We start from the raw sequence: 26,124 nt of genomic DNA, 5'->3' as shown, positions 1-26,124 counted from the left end.
ATGACACAGACATTAACAACTATAGGTCACCGTACGGCCTTCAACAATGAGAAAAGCCCATACCGCATAGTCAGCTATAAAAGGCCCCGATAAGACGATGTAAAACAATTCAAACGAGAAAACTAACGGCATTTGTTTCATCTTTGGCATTTGTTGACATTTTATGTTATTGAAATCAGATGTTCCTCTTTGACAATATACAAAAGAAGATGTGGTATGATTGCCAATGAGACAACTGTCCACAAGAGACCAAAATGACACAGACATTAACAACTATAGGCCTTCAACAATGAGCAAAGCCCATACCTCAAAGTCAGCTATAATAGGCCCCAATATGACAATGTGAAATAATTCAAACGAGAAAACTAACATCCTTAATGAATAAAAAAATGAACGAAAAACAAATATGTAGCACATAAACAAACGACAACCACTGAATTATAGGCTCCTGACTTGGGACAGGCACATACATAAATAATGTGGCGGGGTTAAACATGTTACTGGGATCCCAACCCTCCCCTAACCTGGGACTGTGGTGTAACAGTACAACATAAGAACGAACTATAAAAATCAGTTGAAAAAGGCTTAACTCATCAGATGGACAAAAATACAAGTGGACGTGTCCAGGTACTTGTTCATCCCGACAACAAAAAGACACTAGGAACAGATCTGAGAGTACTCTCAGTTATCTGACAGCTAGTCCAAAGCCACTAACAACTAATAAAAATAATCATGCATCTAAGACTAAGCTATCAATCACTACACATCCAACATCCAATGGATTTAGTGCAAAGACGTCATAAACCGTCAGAGAAAAACATGAACTTGTGCTATACCAGTTACAGGTATCGACAGATTGTAGATCCATGAATGTGTATATGTATATAACATACTAGTAATATTTAGTTTGCTTTCAATTTACTGGTAACAAAATCAATATTTATACCAATAAAAACAATATTCAATGATCTTATTACAGTGTTGAATTGGTAACCTTTTAGAATAAGTTTATTTAAAGAAGCTTTATGACGGGAATCCGATTTTTGAGTTGGTTGACCGTACCGTAAGATCCGTTTCACAGATGACAACGAATATGCTCCTATTGTCGTAACGACAATCCCGTTCCCGCTTTTCCCCGTATGTGACCTTCCGAATTTGGCTTATCAACGGGGTTCGTATTAACACGAGTAACATGAAGGGAGCTACAAGTACGGAAGAATCTGCATACCCTTCCGGATACCTGAGATCATCCTGAGTTTTTGGTGGGGTTCGTGTCTTTTGTTTTGCGTACTGTTGTTAGTATGTTTTTTTTTTTGTCATGGTTATGAGTTTATTTTCGAGTTATGAGTTTCCATTTGGTATTCTTCTTTGAGTTGTACGGTAGGCGGACAGATGGTTTCAGCTTTTTCCCAATAAATAGCTTCTCATTCACACAATCTGTTCTGAAAAAATGCCATTCTGTGTAAGGTTATTCACCGTTAAGATTGTGCCAGAACCGAAGTGGAATAATAGTTAAAACTATAGAAATATTAAGATTTAGTGAGTAAAAAAAGATCCAACAAAACCCTATAATTTATACTCGATGTCATGTAAATTACACATGTTTTTAGACTCATGCATTGTACAAAAACGTGTTTTCCTGGTCAGAGGGTACAATAAAAATGCAGAGAATCATCCAAAAGGAAGTGAATTCCCTCAAGGTCTGGGTTTGGAAAATTGTTTTCATGGTACACCTAAATATCATATAATTCAAGATTAAATATTAAATCATTCTTAGCACGAAAGCTGAGAAATATGTAGAGAGACCTACGGACATGTAAACAGGCGGAGGACGGACAAGGAAATTGCAATATGTCGGCTATCCTGGCATCCGGAGTATGAGACGATAGTTATGTATCCATTGTTTTACATGTTATGGATTGATTATTTACAAGAATGTAAGGGCTTTTCCTATATTTACAGATTGTTCAGGAGTATGAACGAGCTGTAATATTTAGACTAGGGCGAGTAGTATCTGGTGGGGCCAAAGGGCCAGGTATGTCAGTATATTTATTATGATGTGATTAGAAGTATGGTTCATGCTCTTAAATAGAAAAAATAATATGTATAGTGTAACACATGCACTTTTAACAAACATATCCAAAATGAGGAATATTGAATTTGAGTAAAAAATTCACTGACATTTTGCAATTGGCTAACTGGTTTGCAGCAATAAATGCATTTGAAAAAGTCAACAAGCAGTCAGTTAGACTACGTAGTGTTGATAACAAGTAATGTGGCTTGAAATGATGGCGGATGTTTTGTTGAATTATATCATGAAATACTGATTTTATTTAATTCATTAATACCTTTTTACAAAACATTTTATGTTTGTAGCGTATCAAGTCAAGAGCACTGCATAAACCAAAAGAGTTCTTATGATCTTTTATAGCTTTCTTTTCAAATATTTATTTTAAATTGCGTAATTGTATTATTACAACTTTAAACAAAGCAACGTTGAGCTTGTACTGTTTAAATTTTAAAAGCAATAATGTTTGTGTCCTTTTGTTGCTGCGGTAAAACTTCATCCTAGAAATAGACTTTCCTCATCAAAGCCATTGAAATTAAAGCCATTGGACTTAAGAGTAAAGAAAACTGAAATATTAAAAGTAAAGTCCAAGCATGAAAAGTTAAAATTGGTGACACTATCACAAAACTTTTAGTCGGGTGAGAGAAAATTGCAATAAAGCGTACTGGTAAAGCTAACTGATTTTATATCTTCAGGAATGTTCTTCGTTTACCCCTGCCTTGACGAGTTTAAGAAAGTAGATTTACGTACGACAGCCTTTGATGTTCCTCCACAGGAGGTAAGTTTTCTCTCAATCTTAAATATGTTTTTCAAGGGTCACGAACCAATTCACATATACCTCTCGACATCATTGACTTAAAATTCTCTTTTTATTGCAAGCTCTGGGCGGACTGACTGGCTACTTCTGAAACATCTTTTAACTATTGTCCCAATGATTTGTAGATGTGTAGAACATTATCTTATGATAGACGGTTCTTTTGATTTTGAAGTACTAGCTGCATTTAAAAAAATTATAACGAATGTTTTTTTTTTATAATGGTTTACTTTTACAAATTTTGACTAGGATGGACAGTGGTCTCATTGGCACTCATACCACATCTTCTTATATCTATATATAACACCTTTCACAGCATTTTATCAGTATTTTCTCCCTTTACAGATTTTGACCAAGGATTCTGTGACCGTAGCTGTAGATGCTGTTGTCTACAGTAGAATATTCGACCCGACTATGTCTGTTTGTAATGTAGAGAATGCACAGTATTCTACAAAGTTGTTAGCAGCTACGACCTTGAGGAACGTCCTTGGCACAAAAAACATGTCAGAGTTGTTATCGGAAAGAGAAACGATTTCAGAACAAATGCAGGTTTGATACTTAAAATTGAGAAAGGAAATGGTGAATATGTCAAAGCGACAACCACCCGACCATAGAGCAAACAACAGACGAAGGCAACCAATGGGTCTTCAATGTAGCGAGAATTCCCGCACCCGTAGGTGTCCTTCTTTCATATTTGTTTTTTGGTATGTAGATTTATTACAAAGGAGCAAAGACTGGCGTCCAGAATATGAACCATCACACAGTAGATTAAATTGTGTAAAAATGATAAAACTGTTCGGCTCAAGACGTCAAATGCTTATTGTCATAAGTTACCCGACAAATTTAACAAAAGATAGGGTATATCAAGGTAGCGACTGACGTCTGACTAAATAGATGAATGGGGCTGAATATTAAAATACTGCTTTTTGATAGATATTCCTAAAGTAATGAATTATATTATATTATTTTTATATTTTAAGTGTAGTAATCTTCTGGAATAACCACAAACAGTTGTTGAGAAGATTAGAGTTTATAACTTAGCAATATAGTCTACATTTTAAGTCGGCGTATGTTATTCTTGAAGAGACATTGCCAATTCTTCCTGAATGTACCGAAATGTATTTTCCCAGTGCCAATAATAAAAAAAATGTTTTCATTAACTTCAATAACAGGAGGGAATACCTGACTACCCATGAGGGTGTCGAAGCGATAATGTTAACTTGTAAGTGAATATCATTAGTTTTATACTAATAGCTTTGGTGTCAGTGTACGGAAGCCGATAAGGGCCATTCAAAAAAAAAATATTATGTCGTAATTACGACATAGCATGTCGTAATTTCGACATAACATGTCGTTATTACGACATCGCTATGTCGTAATTTCGACATAACATGTCGTTATAACGACATCGCTATGTCGTAATTTCGACATATCATGTCGTAATAACGACATCACTTGTCGTTAAAACGACATAGCTATGTCGTAATAACGACATCGCTATATATAAAAGAATATGTATTATGATTGCCAAGAGACTAAATGACACAGAAATTAACAACTATAGGTCATCATAATGCCCCCAATAATTAGAAAAGCCCCACATAGTCAGCTATAAAAGAGGGAGGAAAGATACCAGAGGGAGAGCCCCCGAAATGCTGTGTGGCAGACAGTGTTATTAATTAATTATTAGCTCCCTTGGTAAAACTCCAAATTTCATATTTAATGTATTTCATTGTTAAATAATTTGCATGAAGCTTAATTGCATAGACTTTGCTATTTGAATTCATTGGTTAAAGATATTTATTTATATTGTAAAGTTTAATATTTGCATCGTCGCAAAATCTTTGGTTACCTTCTTTGAATAGATTCAGTGAGAAATTTATATATTTTATAGATCCCATGTAATTACACCGACCTTGTATGTTAGGTCTTACATTCATTCCTAGCAAGGCAAGATATCCATCTCCCTACAAATAAGTGCAAACTTCAAGGCTTTTTGTAATAAGATTGAATTGAAGTATTGCTTGCTCTCTTTCTACTTTCAAACGTTGGGCACGATGTTCCTACAACGCCTAGGATTTAAAACAGAATCTTCGAAATTTCATCCGCAAAACAAAATAAAAATAAAAATGTTAGAAAACACGAAACAATATTGTAACAAATTCAGTATATGTTTTAAATTATGTTTTTACAGCTCTTGATCATATACTAAGTAATATCTAGTTTATTTGAGGATTAAAATAAGAAGGCTATGTGAAAAAAAACGGATGTCCAACTTTACATTTATGAAAAACTGTTTTAACCCTTATGTATAGTGATCCTATTTCTTATTCTCTGATCTTCTTGATTCTTGGCAGGAACAACGACATGTGTTGGTTCTCTGTGCCGTTAAAGCCGTTATTTTGCCAAATTTCATTTGACTCGGTGACTGCATATCATGCTGGAATAAGAAAAATGTCCAACGACGTTTTTCATTAACTCAACGACTGAAAGTGAATTTTATAAGTAGATACAGCAGAAAATGAATAAAAAGAGTAAGACAATAATAATATCTAACAAAAGTACAAATATTTGCCTCATGTGAGTTCAAATATTGCTGATTCAATAAAAATCTTCTCTACACAGTCGTTTTTCAAACGGTAGCCATTTTGTCCAAGTTGATATTTCATTTTTCAAAGCAGTTAACGCGTATTTTTTATAATTAATAAAAACAAAAGTTAGATAAAATCCTAAAGACGCTAATTTCCGACGTTACATGTGAACCTAAAGTTTCAATTAAATGTTCATGATAATTAAAACAAATCGTGTTATAAAATTTGGAAAAAGAGGTTGATGATTGCTGCCGAAAAAAAAGAATAGTGCATGTTGCTATAGACTCCGCCCGGGGACATAGGTTCGCCACAGGTTAAATTTTGCAATTTTTATTAATCGTTTATAGCTTTTAACGATTTATTTAAAAGAATTGGGAAATGGGGAAAACATCCCATTACATGAACTTCGTCCAACTTTTGCAAAGACAAATTGGAGACACCAAGACAGTCCTCTAAATGTAAAATGCGAATTGAAATTTATGTTGCGGAGGTACTCCGAAATAGATAATTTAAAGTCGTTACTTCAGTAAGGTGCAATCACCAATATTTAAAGACTTAATACCAGTTCACGGAATGTTTTACATCGCGATTTGTCCTGCTATTCATGTTAACTTATAACGGTCGTGATGAAAATAATTCCTGTACTAGCGAAGCCGGAACTTTTCGTCAATATAAACTTGTGCATGAAATGGAGGTAATTGAAAGACGAATCCCAAACAGCAACGAAAACCGTTTCATCGAATTAATGAAAACCCGGGATTATATTTGCCGTTTTCGCGGACGATCCAGGAGTAGATTACTATACTTTAGAATGTATATCAGAAGTTAAACGCTATAGATGACTTGGGAAATAATTCTCAAGCCAAGGTTCAAGTAATTGAAGGGGTGCATTTCGACAACTTATGTGCCAGGGAAAATACAATTCTATTCAAATTTAACCAAGGGTAAATATGTTCGATTTACTTGCAGAGTGTCAGATATATTTGTATTGGTTGAATTAAGATATAGAAATTTTACAATGACAGATGATATGCACCTTGAAAGTTAAACATCCTATGATAAAACAAAAATATGGAAAACCGTATGCATGTACTTCCGTCCCATCTTTCCTTCCTACATTACTTGCGACAGTACTGCATTTTTAGTTGAAATAACTTAAAGAGTAAACATTATTAAATCGATTTCCACAACTCGAGGTAATTTTTGACATCACAAAACGAACAGAACCAGAATCAACCAACAATATGAAAAACCGAATAAAACTTGCAAAAATTAAACGAAGTCAAAAACCCTCTACGACGCCGCATGTTAAAGTGTAACGTCGTGTTGTAGGAATGTCGTGCCCAACGTTTGAAAGTAGAAATAGAGCTATCAATACTTCAATTCACCCTTATTACAAGAAGCCGTGTAGTTTGCGCTTATTTAAAGGGAGATGGAATGCTTGCCATGCAATTTCAGTCCTCATATAGTTCCACGTCTTATTTGTTTATTTCAAACTTGTCTGGCTGTACATCCCTTCCAAGGCAGGTAACTTTGAAACTTGGACGGGATTTTAAAAATATATAAGTTTCTCACTTAAGGTATCCAAAGAAGGTAACCAAAGATTTTGCGACGATGCAAATATTAAACTTTACAATATAAATAAAAAATCTTTAACCAATGAATTCAAATAGCAAAACCTATGCAATTAACAAATATATACTTATTAAGCTTCATGTAAATTATTTAACAATGAAATACATTAAATATGAAATTTGGATTTTTACCAAGGGAGCTAATAATTAATTAATAACACTGTCTGCCACACAGCATTTCGGGGACTCTCCCTTTTGGTATCTTTCCTCCCTCTTTTATAGCTGACTAATCGGGGGCTTTTCTCATTATTGGGGGCATGATGATGACCCATAGTTGTTAATTTCTGTGTCATTTAGTCTCTTGGCAATCATAATACATATTCTTTTATATATAGCGATGTCGTTATTACGACATAGCTATGTCGTTTTAACGACATAGTGATGTCGTTATTACGACATGATATGTCGAAATTACGACATAGCGATGTCGTTATAACGACATGTTATGTCGAAATTACGACATGTTATGTCGAAATTACGACATAGCGATGTCGTAATAACGACATGTTATGTCGAAATTACGACATGCTATGTCGTAATTACGACATAAAATATTTTTTTTGAATGGCCCTTATCGGCTTCCGTATCAGTGCGACTCTGAAGTACCATACTTTCTTATTTCGATGTAACATTATTCTGTTTTGAAATAAATAAATTGAATTGACATGATTGTATTTTTCAGACCATTTTAGATGTGTCAACTGACCCATGGGGTATCAAAGTAGAAAGAGTTGAAATGTAAGTAGCCACATGAACATGTTAAAAGTAAAATCACAAAAATATGGAACTCAGTGGAAAATTCAAATAATCAAATGGCAAAATCAAAACTTCAAACACATCAAACGAATGGATTACAACTGTCATTGTCCTGACTTGGTACAGGCATTACTTATGTAGACAATGGTGGATCGAACCTGGTTTTATAACTAGCTAAACCTCTCACTTGTATGACAGTCGCATCAAATTCCATTATATTGACAACAATAGCGTGGAATTGTATAAAGATGTTCTCTAGCAATGTATGTATTAAGAATATAACCCTCAAAAAGTTTAAATTACAAAAACTATAATCTAATGAATTTAGGTCAAACGCGATAAAATTTCTACCAAAGCAATATAAGTGCTGCGATTAAGAAATCTAATTATAAATATCAAACCAATCTTATTAATTACATGAAGATCTGCACGTATAGTGAATCTATATGACCCTCAATCAAGAAGTTCTCAGAAGAGTAATCAGAAATACGACTAAAGAAAGAAGTTACCATTGACATGAATTGTCATTGATATTGTTATACATGTATTTATAAATTTACTGTTTACAATAACATTACGGGACAAATTTTCCTGCACCAGATGCGCATTTCGACAATACATGTCTTTTCAGTGATGCTCGTGTCCAAAATATTTGAAATCCAAAGCTTATATAAAAGATGAAGAGCTATAATCCAAAAGGTCCAAAAAGTATAGCCAAATCCGAGAAAGGAATCAGAGCTTTGCATAAGGGAGATACATACCTTAATTTATAATAATTTCTAACATTTTGTAACAGCAAATTTTAATAACACAAAAAATCCGTATTTTCATGCCAGTACTGGCTACTGGGCTGGTGATACCCTCGGGGACTAACAGTCCATCAGCAGAGGCATCGACCAAGTGGTAGTAATAACATTAACGGTACTAATTTTCCTGCACCAGATGCGCATTTCGACAATACATGTCTCTTCAATGATGCTCGTGGCCAAAATATTTGAAATCCAAAGCTTATATAAAAGATGAAGAGCTATAATCCAAAAGGTCCAAAAAGTATAGCCAAATCCGTGAAAGGAATCAGAGCTTTGCATGAGGGAGATACATTCCTTAATTTATAATAATTTCTAACATTTTGTAACAGCAAATTTTAATAACACAAAAAATCCGTATTTTTATGCCAGCAGAATTTTTTTGAAATACTAAGGCTTTTCTACCTCAGGCATAGATAACCTTAGCTGTATTTGGCAACACGTTTAGGAATTTTGGTCCTCAATGTTCTTCAACTTCGTACTTTATTTGGCCTTTTTAACTTTTTTGGATTTCGAGCGTCACTGATAAGTCTTTTTGTAGGCGAAACGCGTCTGGCATATACATTAAATTTAGTCCTGGTATCTATGATGAGTTTATTTGAAAAATACAATTCTATTTGGCATTTTGTTTAAATAAGAACTTTAGAAAATAAATGATTGAATAGCAGCTAAATTGAGCATTCGTGCTATAACAGTCAAACAGAAGAAGCCCGTTCAGTAAGCTGTTCATCGGTGACCGTGTTTCCTAATTCCATCATCGATTAGTTCTAAATATGTTTTGCTTGAACTTAAAATGCGTTAACTTATCGACAAGCTAGTTTGATTAATATGGTGTCTCTGTGTATAAACATAGCAATCATCAGATCGTATCAAATCAACGTCAGATCTTCATCGTACTAGATATCAGTAAAATCTACACATATTATCCTGGTTGGAGTATGATTACTATATATTTTCATGTGATATAGTTTTTTAGCATAACAAATAATTGTAGCATTAGAAGGATTTCTATATGCTGTATACATGAGATAATTTAATGTTTTATGCACGCTTGCAAGCCTAACCTTAATGTAAACATTTGTATATGTATGTCAGTCAAAAGCTCGTTATGTCTTATTTAAATTGTGTTTATGTGAACCTACATTGATAAAAAAAAGGCTAGGAATATGTTTACTTAAAACCATTCAACCGAATTTATCCGATTTTCGAGACAAAATGCAATCCGAATTGGTACACCTCTGTGTCAGTTTTAAACGGATCTTTAGTTCTCAAATGGGGGTTAACACAATTATTGGATGTGCATCCCGCATCCCAAAATCGTGTCCCCCCCTGTAGGAACTAAAGATTCGTTTAGGTTAAAGGGAGTAATAAAGTTTGATCTTGAAAAAAGATGATAAAGAAGGGGGAAAAGTGTGTGTGTGTGTGTGGGGGGGGGGGGGGTACAAAAAGCGTGATTTAGGGAAATTTATCACCCTTGTGTCACCCCTCTTTCATTGTTCTCTATCGTTTATCAGATTATACATGTAGGATGAAATTTACAACATGAAAAAATATATCCGGTCTTTATTGAACAATGATAAGATCACATGTATATCTAAAAGAAAATGAATTTTGGATAATTATAGATTTTTGATAATTAATATCATTTGCCAAATACGTTGTCTAATAGCTCGTTTCTATGTATGTTGGCGTTTGTTTTTGTTGCACTTGGAATGTTCCTGGTGTTCCTGATGTTCATTTGTTTTCCTTTTATAAATGATGTGTTTCTCTCGAGTTTGTAACCCGGATTTATTTTCTCTCTATCGATTTATGACTTTTGAACACCGGTATACTTCTGTTGACTTTATTTGCCAAACATAGGTGATATTTAAACACAAAAAAAATATCACCAGTTTAACTACTACTGCCACTAACCTTACCCTTGACTTAACTTAACTTTATTAAATACTGACAAACAAGATAACAGATTGAGATTTATCATCACTTTTGGTTGTGTTTGCATCCCGTTAGTTTAGAGAAAGCCTCAATGTACAGAATAACTGCTGTGTACACGTACAATTAATTCCTGAGAGTACTTTGAAAATTACAAAAATCCTAGCCCATATGAAAAATAAACATATAACGTTTATACGTAAACAGTCAAACACACAAACCAGCTCTCTCTTAAACAATCAAACAAACGTAGGACAGTGTTATAACTTCTTTACAATAAGGTTTACATATGAGGGTTCTCTTTACCATCAAAATTAACACATCACGGTTCCATTAAACATCAAATTAAAACATGACAGTTGTCCGAATTATCTAGTTAAATACATAAAGGATCTTAATCATCTATTTAATATGTGACGGATCTGAACAGTTTGTTCTTTCATTAAACATAGAAAAGTTCTCATAATCCATCAAATCCTGTTTTTTAAGATTTTTATTTATTCTCAAATTTCATTCACAGTAAAGATGTCCGTCTGCCACAACAGTTACAAAGAGCAATGGCGGCAGAAGCAGAGGCATCAAGAGAAGCACGAGCTAAGGTAACATTGGTTTTCTAAATTCAATTTTTATGTATCCGTGTCTAAATCTTGTTAGTAAACACATCACATTTAGTCCTCTTTAATGTGTGAGCTCTGAAACGGTTTAAAGATGTGGCTCTCAATTTTTTTGGTCTCGTTTTTTCCTAGAAATTCCAAAATCAATCGTTCTTTTCACGACATGCAGTCATACACTTTTCTTCTCTTTTTTAAACCTCTTTATATGCAGTTTTGTTAGCATGTATTTGTTGATACATTGTCTCATAGACCTCGCATCTCTTTTTCATTATAAATCACTTTTGGTATATGTACATTGTATTTCCAAAACATTAAGTTATATGTAGCAGTAGATGTATGTATTTTTATTTTTCGTAACGAAATAATCTTCTTTTTTTATTAGGTCTTAGCAGCAGAAGGTGAGCAGAAGGCGTCACGTGCTTTAAAGGAAGCAGCCGACATTATGATGGAATCTCCCGCGGCAATACAACTGCGATACTTACAGACACTGAATTCCATAGCCGCTGAGAAAAATTCTACCATTATATTCCCACTGCCGATTGATCTTCTTTCATCAATGGTGAAAAAGTAACAAAAGAAATCACAAAATCTAGCGGGATTTGTATATTGGACCTGGTGTATCATATAACGTACTGCTGTTATCATTGTTCTATTTATTTTACTATCAGGATTGACATTTGTGAAACGTTGAAAATTATTTGACAAAACAACAAATTAGTTTTTATAAATTTTGTTTTTCTTTTTATGCCCCACCTACGATAGTTGAGGGCATTATGTTTTCTGGTCTGTGCGTCCGACTGTCTGTCCCGCATCAGGTTAAAGTTTTTAGTCAAGGTAGTTTTTGATGAAGTTCAATCAACTTGAAATTTAGTACACATGTTGCTTATGATATGATCTTTCAAATTAGACTTTTGACCCCAATTTCATGGTACATGTACACTGAACATAGAAAAAGAAAGTGCGAGTTTCAGGTTAAAGTTTTTGGTCAAGGTAGTTTTTGATGAAGTTAAAGTCCAATCAACTTGTAACTTAGTACACATGTTACCTATGGTATGATCTGTCTAATTATAATGCCAAATTAGATTTTTTTTACCCAATTTCACGGTCCGTTGAACATGGAAAATGATAGTGCGAGTGGGGCATCCGTGTACTTTGGACACATTCTTGTTTATGTTTCTTTTTGACAATGTATATTCGGCCAGGATTTATTATGATGATATTGATATATGTTCGGCCTTAAATAAAAAAATAAACAAATATTTGTTAGACATATACTATTGTATGTTGAAATGGTAATACCGAAACAAAAAATAGACCCACGCACTTACCCCTCATATTTTAATCCCAACCTCATATTAAAGAACGAATTTTTTTCAACGACTGTGTTTATCTGACGTTAACTGTGTTGTATTTGTACACATGTATCATGTAACATTGAGCCGTTATTGTGCTAACTCATTTTTGAAAATATACTCGACAGTCTCTTCTACCTCATACTTACTTTTGTATTCACTTCTCGGGGTCGACATAGCTAATGTTGGATAATTAGTCGGTTCCAAATGAACCTATAATCATTTCTGCGGTAGATATGGTTTTTATCAATTATTTTGATTAAATATTGTTTTAAAATGTTTAATTAGTGTGATTAACATTTTGAGAGCCTATATTTTAAGTCAATTAAAAAATAAAACTGATCCATTGGTCAAGAAATAAATGTAAGAAAATGTTTTGTCTTAAGTTTACCAAATATACAAATAATTTGCGTTTCAACTCTTTTATACATACTTAATTGTACTTAGAATTAGTTAATTATAATGTTGTTAGTAATTTTATTTTGTATATTTCAATGCAAATAATATGTTGAGCTTACTGTACAGCTGTTTTATGGTGTCATATAAATGTCTTTTATAAATGTCATAGACATATGTGCAGAAGGCTCAGTAAAAAATATCTAAATCGAATCCAATCAAAAACTAATGAATTATCTAATTCTAAATTTAACGTAGTTATATAATATGAACAGTTGCTGGAGAATATGCCCTCCTCATTATATGTGCTCCTTGTAGAGTTTCTAAGATCTGTAAATTGATTTTTTGTTCTCTATGATTTATATTTCCGACGTTTTGGTTGAAAAGATACAAATCTTTCATTGAAAAAACCATAAAACTTAATTATAGTGTAAAACCCTTTGTCCTCGTTTAATTTAGTCTTTATTTCAGTTGTTATAGTGAAACATTTTATCTTTATCAGTATTTAAGAAATATGTGTGGTCTTCCATGAATTGAAAACTATTGCTTCAATCTGAAATCTAACAATAGTCTGAATAGATTTTATTTAGGAAAACATCATCACAAGATTTTGTATTTTGAATTGCTGATATAATATTTGATAATAAAAACAAACATACTCTGAATAGTAGTTTTATTACATTGAATTTTGCAGTTGAATTTATTCAAACTGAATTAAACCAGATTGGATTCATTCTGAAACAAACACAGCCTTTTAATCATTGGTGTTTTTTGTGATACAAAATAGAAAATGAATCTGAAGCTCGAATTGCATACATCACGGCACATGACAACGATAAGATTTTGTCCATTATGTTTTGGAATAAAGTCTTAATTACTAAATTAGACTTTTTGATAAACAAATGTGGAGCTACCACATGCTATATTGATAAGTTAAATCATAACGTTTAGCCTAAATGTATTTTAGTGTAGGAAAAAAAACATAGCAGAAAACAAGTCATATTTTTTATATGACATTGTAAATGTCATGATTCTCATTGTCGATCATGCGTTTGTATTTGCCAAACGAAGGAATGAAACATCGGCTAATTACTACTGTTGCCTCTATAATATATATATATAAAGGGAATTCAGAAAAATACTAAACTCCGAGGAAAATTTAAAACGGAAAGTCCCTAATTAAATAGCAAAATCAAAAGCCCAAACACACCAAACGAATGTATAACACTTGTCATATTCCTGACTTGGAACAAAGAAGCACAAAAAGGCACACTTACAAAACACATCAGCTAAAATGAAAGACAAGAATACAAATTTACAGGAGCACAATAACACAATGACGGGATGTGCAAGCATAGAGCCACATCATATGTATCAAAGAAACACAAAAAGCCATATGGTCAAAGCTCATAAGCGAAAATGAAAGTCAAGAAAACAAAAATTATTATTGAACAATTACACAATGACGGGATGTATAAGAGAATCTATACTTCAAGATCTTCGTGTATAATTTGTGAAATGATACGGAATATTTATCAACTAGGTCTTGGTACAAGCATGTATTTAAGATTTATTAATTGAAAGATGGATTGTTGCTTACTTGACGTTTATAGAAAGTATCTCTGATTGGCCTATTGTGAACGAGAAAAGTTTAACCATTCTTATAAAAGTGTATTCAATGATAAATAGCTGTCTACTAGAATTAAGGATAAAAAAAACTAAAAGCAAATTCAAAAAGGAAGAGTCATATAAAAACGTAAAAAAGAAAAAAAACCGCTATCAATCAACGGAACAAGCAAAATACATCTACCATATTTCTGGAAGAAGAAAACGGTGGGTTGAATCTGGTTATACAGCTTGCTATAAATCCAACCTATGACAAATGTTAAAAGTTATGTTATATAGACAACATTCGAAGAGTTCCCTAAACACACATATATGTTACTGTGACAATATAATTAGGTTCCAGCAGCCAAGCATACAACACAACTGACAAAAAAAATTTCAAACAAACATACACATTTAGGTTTTCTATTTGAAATAACAGTCTTTGAATTTTATGAATCATCGGGATCTCAACGGTGGTTGAATTCACCTTGCCACAGTACGCCAGAAGTCCTTTCTTACTTCTGTTTATAAGTATGTATTTACATGTAAAGAGTTATAGTGCAGGCTTATTAGACCAAATAGAAGGCATAATCACATACCGTTGTTCGCAAGAAGACTAATGCAAAATAAGTTTCCTATCAAATTGCGGTTAAGCAAATCTACAATATAATCAACAGCACACAACTCAGATATGTTGTTCAGGTATAAGTAAGTTGTTTTTTTATACTGTCAACTAATTTAACTGGCAGTTGATACAGTGTTTTTTTTATACACTGTAAACCAACTTAATTTCGCGAGCGATTAATTTTCGCGACTTTCGCGGGTAGAAAAATAACGCGAAATTAAATCGTCGCGAATATGTATAACGTGGATCTTTCCTTATTTAACTATATCAAGTTAACTAGAAAATCGCGAAATTAAATCGCCGTGAAGTAGACTAGCTGGAGATAAACGCGAAATAAAGTATCCGCGAAAATAAGTTGGTTTACAGTATATACAATTGCGATAATGGTAACGGGAATCAGAAGGCCTTTGTCGGTCGGGCGAGCTGGTGAGAACCTATTTTGCAAATACACTCGTACGATTTTCATAGGAAGAGGATTGCTCAGATTGCAAATGTTAAAATCTTTATCAAAGTTAAATCCAATTCCTGGTGGGGATTGATGTTCTGTTGGATTCTGATTTGTATTTCTGTCTACTTATTAGTGGAAAAACGCTATAATTGGAAGCAACAGACTAAATTTATCTATAACTTACAAATCAAGCGATAAACCTATGATACATGTAAGGAAATGACAGTTGTCTATCTTCCAAAATCAAGTGATCATGCATTTCATTTCTTGATTACTACTTTGGGTGTATTATGTATCAGGTATGTCCGATATTATATACCTAATAGAGCCGATAATCTTTTTCTTACGTATTATTGTATAGTCATTCCAACTTAATTTTAAAATTTAGAAATAGAAATATAGTGTTAATAAAGAGTATTCTGCATCACAAATATCAAGTACGACTATTCTAAATGTGTCTTTTTTGTCATTTACATAAAAATACAAATCTCATAAAGGCATTACATTTTTAAAAAGTGTTGTTTTGTATTGGATACCTTATAAATAAATGAAGAGACACAGACATACAGTTTGTTCAATTAGAGTTATGACGCTTTGTCCAACGAATATCACATACAAAATTGTATATTAAGTACAACAAAATACGAAAAATTGAAACCACACAATTTTTTAATTTTTGTCGTCTCGATCCGACTCAATTTATCTTTACACAAATTTGAAAACTGTTAGAAAATAATACATCATTGGTCTTGAATGGTGTTTTTCTTTGTGACTCGAAATTCCAACAAAACAAACACATTGGTAAAACAAAATAAGATATAGTTTTCTAATGGAAGGAATATATTATCATAATTACACCTATAGGCTTACATTTGGTTAAATCCACTATTTTCTAAATAGGATAAATGCCTGTGCCAGGTCAGGAATACGACATTGGTTAACCATTGATGTGTTTGACCTTTGGCCTTTCGTTTTGAATTTTCCTTATAGTTCAGTATTTTTGTGATTTTGCTTTTTGGTAAATATTCTTACTCCCTTCTCCCATTTAGTCAGAATTAAACAATCTTGCCTTATTACACATGAAAATAAATATTCTGGCACAAGTTTTCAAAATGTTCAAAATATTGTTGGCTCACTTCAAGCTTCACATTAGCAAACTTAAGGTTCAATAGTAACAGGCTATCAAGAAAAGCACTTCGGACGCATACAATTTATGCAGTGTAATTTTACCTTTTTTACGCCCCCTCGACCGGATGTTTTTTTTTAAATAGAATCATGAAAAAAATGCATTACTTCGTTCAGTTGTATTTTGGGCAATTAAATCTCAAGATGCAAAAGGGGAGACAAACACAATATGACAAAATTTAGTCAGTAGAACATTGCAGTAAACTAAAAATTGAGCATACGTTGATTCGAAATTATATTCAAATAAAGTTATTGATAATCTAAAATGGTTTTAAAACAGCTTTATCAATAGCAAACCAAAATCATAGTTATTCCGTGACCCAATAATAAACATTTAAATCTATTTATATTATCAAGATTTGCATACCGTTACCTGAACTTGTATATCAATATGAGATCAATACGATCAATGATCACTAATTCAGGTGTATGAGGGTATCGACGGTTATAAACGGAAATTTATAAGCATTTAACGATCATGTATACAATTATTTTTTGTTTCAAAAAAATTGTGAATAATATGTAAGATTCGTTTGACTGACAGATACTTATGTTACTGATACCAAGAAGATAACGATTTCACAATAAACACCTACCCTTTATATTGATATAAATAATAGACTAGGTAAAATAAAATGGCGGAGGCACCTGACTTTCCCTAACAGCATAAAAACAAATGGATATTATATGATTTGTTATTTTTATTAAGGATTACAAAATGAAACAAGAATTCCGTAAGTAAAATTATGTCATTGAATATTTTGTTATAACAATGTCTACAAGTAGGATCAATTAATTTAAAAATAATGTAAACAATGGGGACATGTTTCTTTATAGATAAATAAATGTTGCGTAAATGGGCATACATACAATAATGCAAGTCAGACTCAGAAAAACCACGACATATCACTCATAAAAAACATAAAAGGTTCATAAGAGAAAAACCTAAACACCAGTAAGAGGACATGTCTGTTTATTGATTATGCAATGTCGTGGTCTAGGGGTGGTTAAGGGTGCTAGGGTGTGGCTACATTGTTTTCTTGTGAGCATAATTGAACTCAAACCTAATATCTTACAGTATTACAGCATATTTATGCTTTTCCGCCTAAATCACGCAAACCTGCGATGTATTTGAAAAATGATTTAAATTTTCATTATAAAAATTTACCATTTTTTTTCTCGATTGCTTGAAACTCTTGACAATTACAAGTTTTATGTAATTCTGAATTGATATGGTAATAGCAGCATTCTTCTGTCCAAATGACGATGTCCACATATCTCATGTTTTGGATAAATGTCATTTTAAAAGATTTCAAAAGTAAGAGGACATGGTTATTTAGTTATTTGTTTACGTTATTGATTCACTTTTTTTTTTCAGAAAGAAATGTCAATTCAGAGGACAACAGTCTAGGTTTTTGTGGAAACTGTTGCATTGTTTTGTCAACAATTCTCATCATTTTTACGTTTCCATTCTCCTTATGTTACATAATAAAGGTAAGCTAGTCTGTTTTTTTAACATATTACCCTGATGTTGTTCTTCTTTTAAAATCTACAGTATTTTGCTTATCATTTTAATTGGAAGGTCGTGTGTTTGATCTCCTGGCGATTGAAACAAAAAATTTGAAATTGATGCTTCAGCTCTAATCATAATGCAGTATTTAAGAGTAAGAGTAGATTGGTTAGTCCGAAGTAAGAAAATGTGTATGGGTAGAATGACCTGTCTGTTTGTGGACTGTTACCTTGGGTACATTAAGTATCGGTCAGGTACAAGCAGGGTTAATATTCAGGATACCATAAAAGAGTGAAGAAAGATACCAGAGGAAGAGTTAAACTCATAAATCGAAAATAAACTGACAACGCCATGGCTAAAAATGAAAAAGACAAACAGACAAACAACAGTACACATGACACAACATATAAAACTAAAGAATAAGCAACACGAACCCCACCAAAAACTGGGGGTGATCTCAGGTGCTCCAGAAGGATAAGCAGATCCTGCTCCACATGTGGCACCTGTCGTGTCATAACATCTTCACGTCTTGACGTTTGCTTTTGGTTTGCCACTAAAAAGCAATCCACTCATCTCTTGACTCCTTTATTGGCTTTTACTTAAGGTAAGAAGTTAGAAAAGTAAGGAGTTGAGTAAGACTTCTTGTGTATCTATAAATATAATTCGAGTATCTGAAAAGCTATTGTAAGCATTATATTACGGGGGAAATGGTATATATCGATGATAATAGTGTCTTTAAGGGTTAAATAATTGAATTCTAAAATATTTGTGTGATTTGTGTTCTTTTCGTTGTTTTTTTTTTTGTGTGTGTTTAATGCTTTTACTTTGTTTGTTTGATTGTTGGTTGTTTATCGTCCAGTGACAAATGGTAAATGCATGTTGAGGACGAGAACAAATTGACAATATATACAATAGGGAGGTCATGTAACAGTGGCCACCGTCCAGGATGAATATCGGAGAAAATTGAATTGCCACTGGAAAATGAGAATATATTTGATAGGGACAGTTTAGCCTTGTAACAATTCACCTACAAAACCCTCAAAGAGTTGTTGCAAGGGTAATATACGTAGAGAGCGTGGCTGTGTACTTGTATATCCTTAAATCCCAAACAGGCCCACTTTGAGTTTACTGCCGGTCGGGAGAAGATCAAGACTGAACATATTTCTATTCCCCAGTCAGGCATTTCTTTATGAGATAGATAAAAAAAAAGGAGACAAAGATGTAAAATAATAGACAATGTTCCATAAAAAAGGAAAAGGATATAAGCATCACCTATGATCATCTTTATTCTTATATGACATAATTTTCGATTTTCACTTTATCTATGCGAGATTTTGGGTTATTTCTCTTGATCCATTTTAAGCATAAGTATCAAGTTGATCATTTTTGGATGAATTCGTATGTCAGTGAACATTTGTTATTACATGTAACATGTGAAAATTGTTTTCTTTAATTGGTATCCGTGCAAGTGTGATGCAAATTGCATTAGATTGTAAGGGCATCTTGCATTTAAGATAATTTTAATCATTCTTAGTTACTCATATTTCAGGTACTCTTAACAATGTAACATTTGACCAACCTTTGTTTTACGAGAGTATTATATTTTGATTAATTGCGTCTTATACTGTGTTTATGCCCAATCATCAATTAAATAAAAAAAAACGTTAAGAAGACATCAATCCAACATACTGTAACCATAAACGAACATCCAAAACAAATACTAATACATGCCTAATGATTTTCATTGTAGATTGTACAGGAATATGAACGTGTTGTTATATTCAGACTTGGGCGGGTTATTACTGGCGGTGCTAGAGGACCAGGTAAACTATGCATTAGCATTATAACATTGTTTTCTTATATCTTACTTATTTTCCTGTCGGTTTCAATTTCATTGATTAAAAAAAATTTGAAACAATGATTTTTTGTGTTTACGTTTTTTAAAATTTTTAAGCTTTGTCCATTTCAGTTTTGAGCCTGTATGCTGAAGGTTATAAGAAAGAAAAAACTAAGTTTGTTAAATTCTGGCAGACAATTTTGACCTTGAGCAGGTCCTTTCTTTCTTGAAGGCACTTTTGATATTCTTGATTGATGGTTTAATTTTCCAGAAACACGTGTCGACAGCTGTGAGAACGGAATCATACAATATTTTTTTAAGGTCAAATCGTGTAAGCAGTTGGTGGTCTATCAGTCCCTAAGTGTACCATGTGACTGCAGTCAGTGCTGTGCTATTAGAAAAATTTATAAGATATATTTTCGAGTACATGGCACGATAATCCTTCTTTTGTGCTTTTGATTTCCTATATTAAATTTCTTTAATGTTTTGTGATGTTATCCCTGAAATAATGTTGGATTTGTTTTTGCTCTCATTCATACAATCTTACAATATTGTAGCTATACTTGCTTCCGCTTTGTTCTTTTTTGGGGGGAAAAGCAAGCTATAAAGGACCCCAATGTTTATAGTGTTTAAAATTTTCTCTTAATTCTTCTTTTTTATTTATATTTATTCCCCCCCCCCCCTTCCTTTGCGTGTTCTTCTACATTTTTCTGTTATGGTCCGGGTTTTCAAAGATAAAGTGCAAATATATTGAAACATATTACACGTTTAATAATAAGTTAAATATTCATGTTTCTTTACAGGATTATTCATCGTCTTCCCTTGTATCGACGAATTCGTAAAGATAGATTTAAGAACGGTGTCCGTGAATATTCCCCCGCAAGAGGTACGTTCTCAAGCTTAGGAGGGATGGGGCTAAATTGTATTCATTTACAATACTGATCAAACTATTTAAAAAGAATCACAATTATGGTGGTTTGATAAATTTGAATACAGGCAGCTCTAAATATTTCATAACAGTAATATATATATCATTTGTGAAACGGTTATTCCATAACGGTCAACCAACTCGTGATGGCGTCCGTAAAATTTACGAAGGGATCATTTCAACCTCACCATTTGGAAGTCTTGGTTTAATAGCTTCCTTGTGAACGTCTTTAGAAGGTTATTTTTTACAAATCAATCGACGAATTCAATTGACTGAAGCTTCTGCTCGTTGCACAGATTGTTCTATCTCGACAATACAAACTATCTATTATACTTCAAATTTGTAACTACTTCACAATTTAAAATGAGTTTAAGTTCAAACATAGAATCAATTCCACTTCCTTTCTATCTAGCTGATGACATAATATCATTACATTTTAGATATTGACAAAGGACTCGGTAACTGTTGCCGTTGACGCTGTGATATTTACCAGGATATTTGACCCCGTCATGGCCACGTGTAACGTTGCAAATGCTAGATATTCTACGTCATTACTGGCAGCAACAACTCTTAGGAATGTGCTGGGTACAAAAAACATGGCAGAATTATTATCGGAACGGGATACAATCGCCGACCATATGCAGGTAAAGAGTGTAATATATTTGAAAAGTGTACCCATAATCTTTTCCATGAAACACATGCAGGCACTTTTCTCTGAACAAAGCACGCCCTAGATACCTTCATATTTGTGAACATGAGTAATGTTTTAAAAGACAAGTGGGTGTTCCTTGCGATTATTAATCCATTTCGTATATATTTAACTGTACCACATGACAAAACACTTTATGGGATTGATGGTAGATGATTGTGTGACGTCCGATAACAAATATTACATGCATATCAGGACAAGAGCAAAGTAATATCGAAATTATATAATTATTGACCTGGTTCATACTAAACCAACACACTTTATCGGATTTCTCACTGGCTAGTTCAAAAGGTCCACAGGATGACATATCACCTTACGCGGACACATTAATTGACTCTAAGGTCACAAGAACTTGGTTTTTTTTTCTCTAACATGGTAGAGAAGCAGCAAATATTCCAGAAAATTATCTACAATTTGATCTATAAGGGTGAGTGGGGGTGGGAGAAGGAGCGGAAATTAAACTATATCTTTTTAAAGTTTCTCAAAATAAAACTGTAGGTTAGTATCAAATTATATTATTTCATATCTAGGGAGATTTTTATATACTTATAATACTGTTATGTTACTGGTATAATCGTTCCTGTTATTCGAAAATATAAGCTTTTGTTTGTTCCATAAAAGACCTGCTTATATAAATGCATAATTTTTTAACAATTTCTTTTATAGCAAATATTAGACGAATCTACAGATCCTTGGGGTGTACAAATTGAAAGAGTTGAAATGTAAGTAATTCAGATGTTATTGTCTCAAAGCTGAAGGCCAAATGGCTATAGGTTCCTTTTGCATGAATTGCAATGTAATTTTCTCATCGCTTAAAGCCGATCAATAGTCCCAATATGATCCTGTTAGCTCAGTGGTGCTAGGTGTTCTAATTTTGAAATCGAGGATTTCTCCCTTTCCAAATTATGCTGCGGACGATATCTAGCTAAACATAGTAATTTTTTTTATTGATAAATCAGTTTTGAAAAAGAAAAAGAAAGAAAATGGATTGACTTTTGTCATGTTTTTCTCTGGCTGTTTATGACGTCTTTACACTAAATCCATTGGATGTTGGATGTGTACGGATTGATAGTTTAGTCTTAGATGCATGATTTTTTATTAGTTGTTAATGGCTTAGAGCTAGCTGTCAGATAACTGCGAGTACTCTCAGATCTGTTTTTGTGTCGGGATGTATAAGTACCCGGCCACGTCCACTTGTATGTTTGTCCATCTGATGAGTTAAGCCTTTTTCAACTGATTTTTATATGTGCCTGTCCCAAGTCAGGAGCCTGTAATTCAATGGTTGTCGTTTGATTATGTGTTGCATATTTGTTTTTCGTTCATTTTTTTATATAAATAAGGTCGTTAGTTTTCTCGTTTGAATTGTTTTACATTGTCTTATCGGGGTCTTTTATAGCTGACTATGCAGTATGGGCTTTGCTCATTGTTGAAGGCCGTACGGTGACCTATAGTTGTTAATGTCTGTGTCATTTTGGTCTCTTGTGGAGAGTTGTCTCATTGGCAATGATACCACATCTTCTTTTTTATATTTAAAGGTGTAGAGATAACAGTCAAACTGACAATTAAAATGGCTGTTGGATGATACAAACCTCGGTTGTGGAAGATTAATGCTTTCAGATGACCCTTTGTCTAAATTGTCGTTTTTTATAAAAATGATATGAATACAAAATATGCTTCCTATAGACCGACACGTTGGGCCGACCACGCTTTGCTCATACAACCAAATGAAACAAAAATACCATTTTCTAAGTCTTTGGTATGACCCGGCTGGGTTTCGAACCTACGACCACAAGAGATATCACACAGAATGCACCACAAAAAATATTTATTACCAGAACACTTTTTTCTTTACATAATTAAATGTCGATGAAATAATGCAATCATTTTGAATAAAGTAGCAACAACCTTTCTTTATTTCTTTGATAACCGATTTTTTTTTATTTCATTCAGAAAAGATGTTAGACTACCGATACAGCTACAACGAGCAATGGCTGCTGAAGCTGAAGCGTCAAGAGAAGCACTTGCTAAAGTAAGTAACCCATATACATGAACTCACATGAATTATTTGGCACTGGACTTTAATAAACAACAATCAATCAATCAAGTAACACGTGTCACGTTTGTTTTTCGTTTCGATATGCAGTCAAAAAACTTTGACCCGTTTCTTCTCTCCCCCCCCCCCCCCCCCCCATTTTATCATGTAGTTGGTAAAACTAAATAACACACTGTGGCACTTTTAACTTTTCTTTTTGTTTGTTATGTTTAAAAATGCAGCAGTTAATACCTGATGGATATTGAGACAATCCTATTCACTGATCTTAACTGTTTATTGGTATTTTACAAAAACGAACTGATGTAAAGATTCAAATACGATTATTTAATTTAGCAGATATAGATTTTCTTGTCTACCTTGGTTTTATTTATTCTGTTGTCTTTGAAAATTCTGCGTAAAAACATTGTACGCAATTGCTGTTTAGTTGAACTTTAGAATTCGTGTTCCAACTATACCAACACAAGCCTAGATATTCGATAAATTACAATGCAAATAAATAAATATACCAGTCTTGTTTGACTAAATATTTCCAATGTGTTTTGTGCAGGTTATAGCAGCTCAAGGCGAACAAAGAGCATCAGTGGCTTTAAAAGACGCAGCCGAGATTATGATGCAATCACCGACTGCAATGCAACTCAGATATATGCAGACCCTCGGCACTGTAGCTGCAGAACGGGAATCTACCATTATATTCCCATTACCTATGGAAACAATGTTCTCACTTGACAAAGTGGCTCACCAGATAAAGCATACACCACTTCCAGTACAAAATCAAGCATTTGACAATACCGGGGTCGCATTTGACAATACCGAAGACGTTCCTGTACAAAAACAAGCATTTGAAAATTTCCGGGTCGCATTTGACAATACCGAGGTCGTACCTCCCAGTACTGAAGGCGTTCCTGTCAATATCGAAATCGCATCTAACAATGCCGACGTCTTATCTGACAATTTAGAAGTTGTATCTATCCATACAGAAGTGACAACATTGTAAATATTATATACATATAACCAATGAACTATTTTCGGTCAGAGGTCTTGATGTATGGCGTCTGTACTTGTTATCTTAACAGTTTCTTATAAATGACTTTGCCTGCTACGCTATTTTCTTGATATTATCAGTATATTCAAATAAAGTTTTTATTTTGTTGATTTTTTTCATGTCATACTGTCTGTTAGGTGAAAATTAGTTTTTTGTTGAATTCTAAGACGAATTCTAATAATTAAAAACATTTTACCTTAGAATTAAAGAACGCTGAATATATAGGATAGACTTTTTAATGGCTCAAATGGACAACAAATTTGCAGCAATCCATCTGGATTTATTGATATTATTAAGCTACTATAGAGCAGACACCTAGTTATAAGATGTTGTAGATGAATGTTTTCAGCCACATAGATGATGTAGTTCTTTTGAATATTTGCTTGTTTTTATAGTTATTTTAAAGATAATTACACAATGTTGACTGCTGTACCCTTATTTTTGACATTTTTACCTATAAGACAATAACAATCAAAACCAAGGAGTAAACAAAGACTCACAAAACCAAGGGACATTTACATCAACAGTTATAAATAATAAATAAGAAACAACACGAACTCCACTAAAACCGGGAGTGAAATCATGTGCTCCGGAAGATTAAGCATTTCCTGCACCGTATACGGCACACGTCGTGTTATTTCTTTGTTCAGTTCGGTAATGATGGAAGGTTATTAGGACTGAGGAAGAATATCAGATATGATTTCGGACACATTTTTGTTATAATGGCCAATCAGCTCATGATGGCGATCGTAAAATTTCTTGAGTGATGACCTTAATTTGATTGATTCTTAGCCCTGTCAGCAACTTTTGAGAAAGTAGTATTCCTCGTTTAACGAAATCGACGTACTTTGAGCTAGCTCTAGAAAAAAGTATCAATTGAGACACATGTCTGTTTGTTTTGTTCACAAATTGTAGTCATTATAATGGAATTTTATGCGACTATCATACAACTCAGAGGTTTAGGTAGCTATAAAACCAGGTTTAATCTTACAAAAGAAAATGGCTGTAGGAATACAGGAATATGACAGTTGTTATCCATTCGTTTGATGTGTTTGAGCTCTTGATTTTGACATTTGATTAGGGATTTTCCGTTGTAAATTTTTCTCAGAGTTCAGTATTTTTGTCATTTTACTTTTGTTCGCCGAAAGTGATGGTCTCCACAATAGATCAGTGTGTACAACGAAAGTGATGGTCTCTAGAATAGACAGGTGTCTAG

The 26,124-nt window shown here is 33.2% G+C and overlaps 2 protein-coding genes across 3 annotated transcripts in view; both read left to right on the top strand.

Annotated features, from left to right (window-relative positions):
- LOC143062843 (band 7 protein AAEL010189-like) overlaps positions 1-13,628 on the top strand; it is a 38,361-nt gene extending 24,733 nt beyond the window's left edge. For both annotated transcript variants that reach the window (XM_076234653.1, XM_076234654.1), the window contains exons 4-9: positions 1,963-2,035; positions 2,764-2,846; positions 3,228-3,431; positions 7,790-7,845; positions 11,122-11,200; positions 11,598-13,628. In XM_076234653.1, the coding sequence (XP_076090768.1) occupies positions 1,963-2,035; positions 2,764-2,846; positions 3,228-3,431; positions 7,790-7,845; positions 11,122-11,200; positions 11,598-11,786 (684 nt within the window). In that variant the 3' untranslated portion in view covers positions 11,787-13,628. The remainder of the gene's footprint in view (positions 1-1,962; positions 2,036-2,763; positions 2,847-3,227; positions 3,432-7,789; positions 7,846-11,121; positions 11,201-11,597) is intronic.
- Positions 13,629-17,261: 3,633 nt separating this feature from the next.
- On the top strand, positions 17,262-25,018 carry LOC143062840 (stomatin-like). Its single transcript, XM_076234648.1, has 8 exons — positions 17,262-17,563; positions 18,208-18,323; positions 20,090-20,162; positions 20,980-21,062; positions 21,545-21,748; positions 22,480-22,535; positions 23,764-23,842; positions 24,414-25,018. The coding sequence occupies exons 1-8, from the start codon at positions 17,548-17,550 to the stop codon at positions 24,858-24,860; spliced, it is 1,074 nt and encodes a 357-aa protein (XP_076090763.1). The 5' UTR covers positions 17,262-17,547; the 3' UTR covers positions 24,861-25,018.
- The last annotated feature ends 1,106 nt before the right edge of the window (positions 25,019-26,124 follow it).

This window comes from Mytilus galloprovincialis, chromosome 2 (genome assembly GCF_965363235.1).
Source record: "Mytilus galloprovincialis chromosome 2, xbMytGall1.hap1.1, whole genome shotgun sequence".
In the NCBI taxonomy this organism is placed as follows: domain Eukaryota; kingdom Metazoa; phylum Mollusca; class Bivalvia; order Mytilida; family Mytilidae; genus Mytilus; species Mytilus galloprovincialis.
Note: the sequence above shows the minus strand (reverse complement) of the source record. Positions and strands in the feature narration are given on the sequence as shown.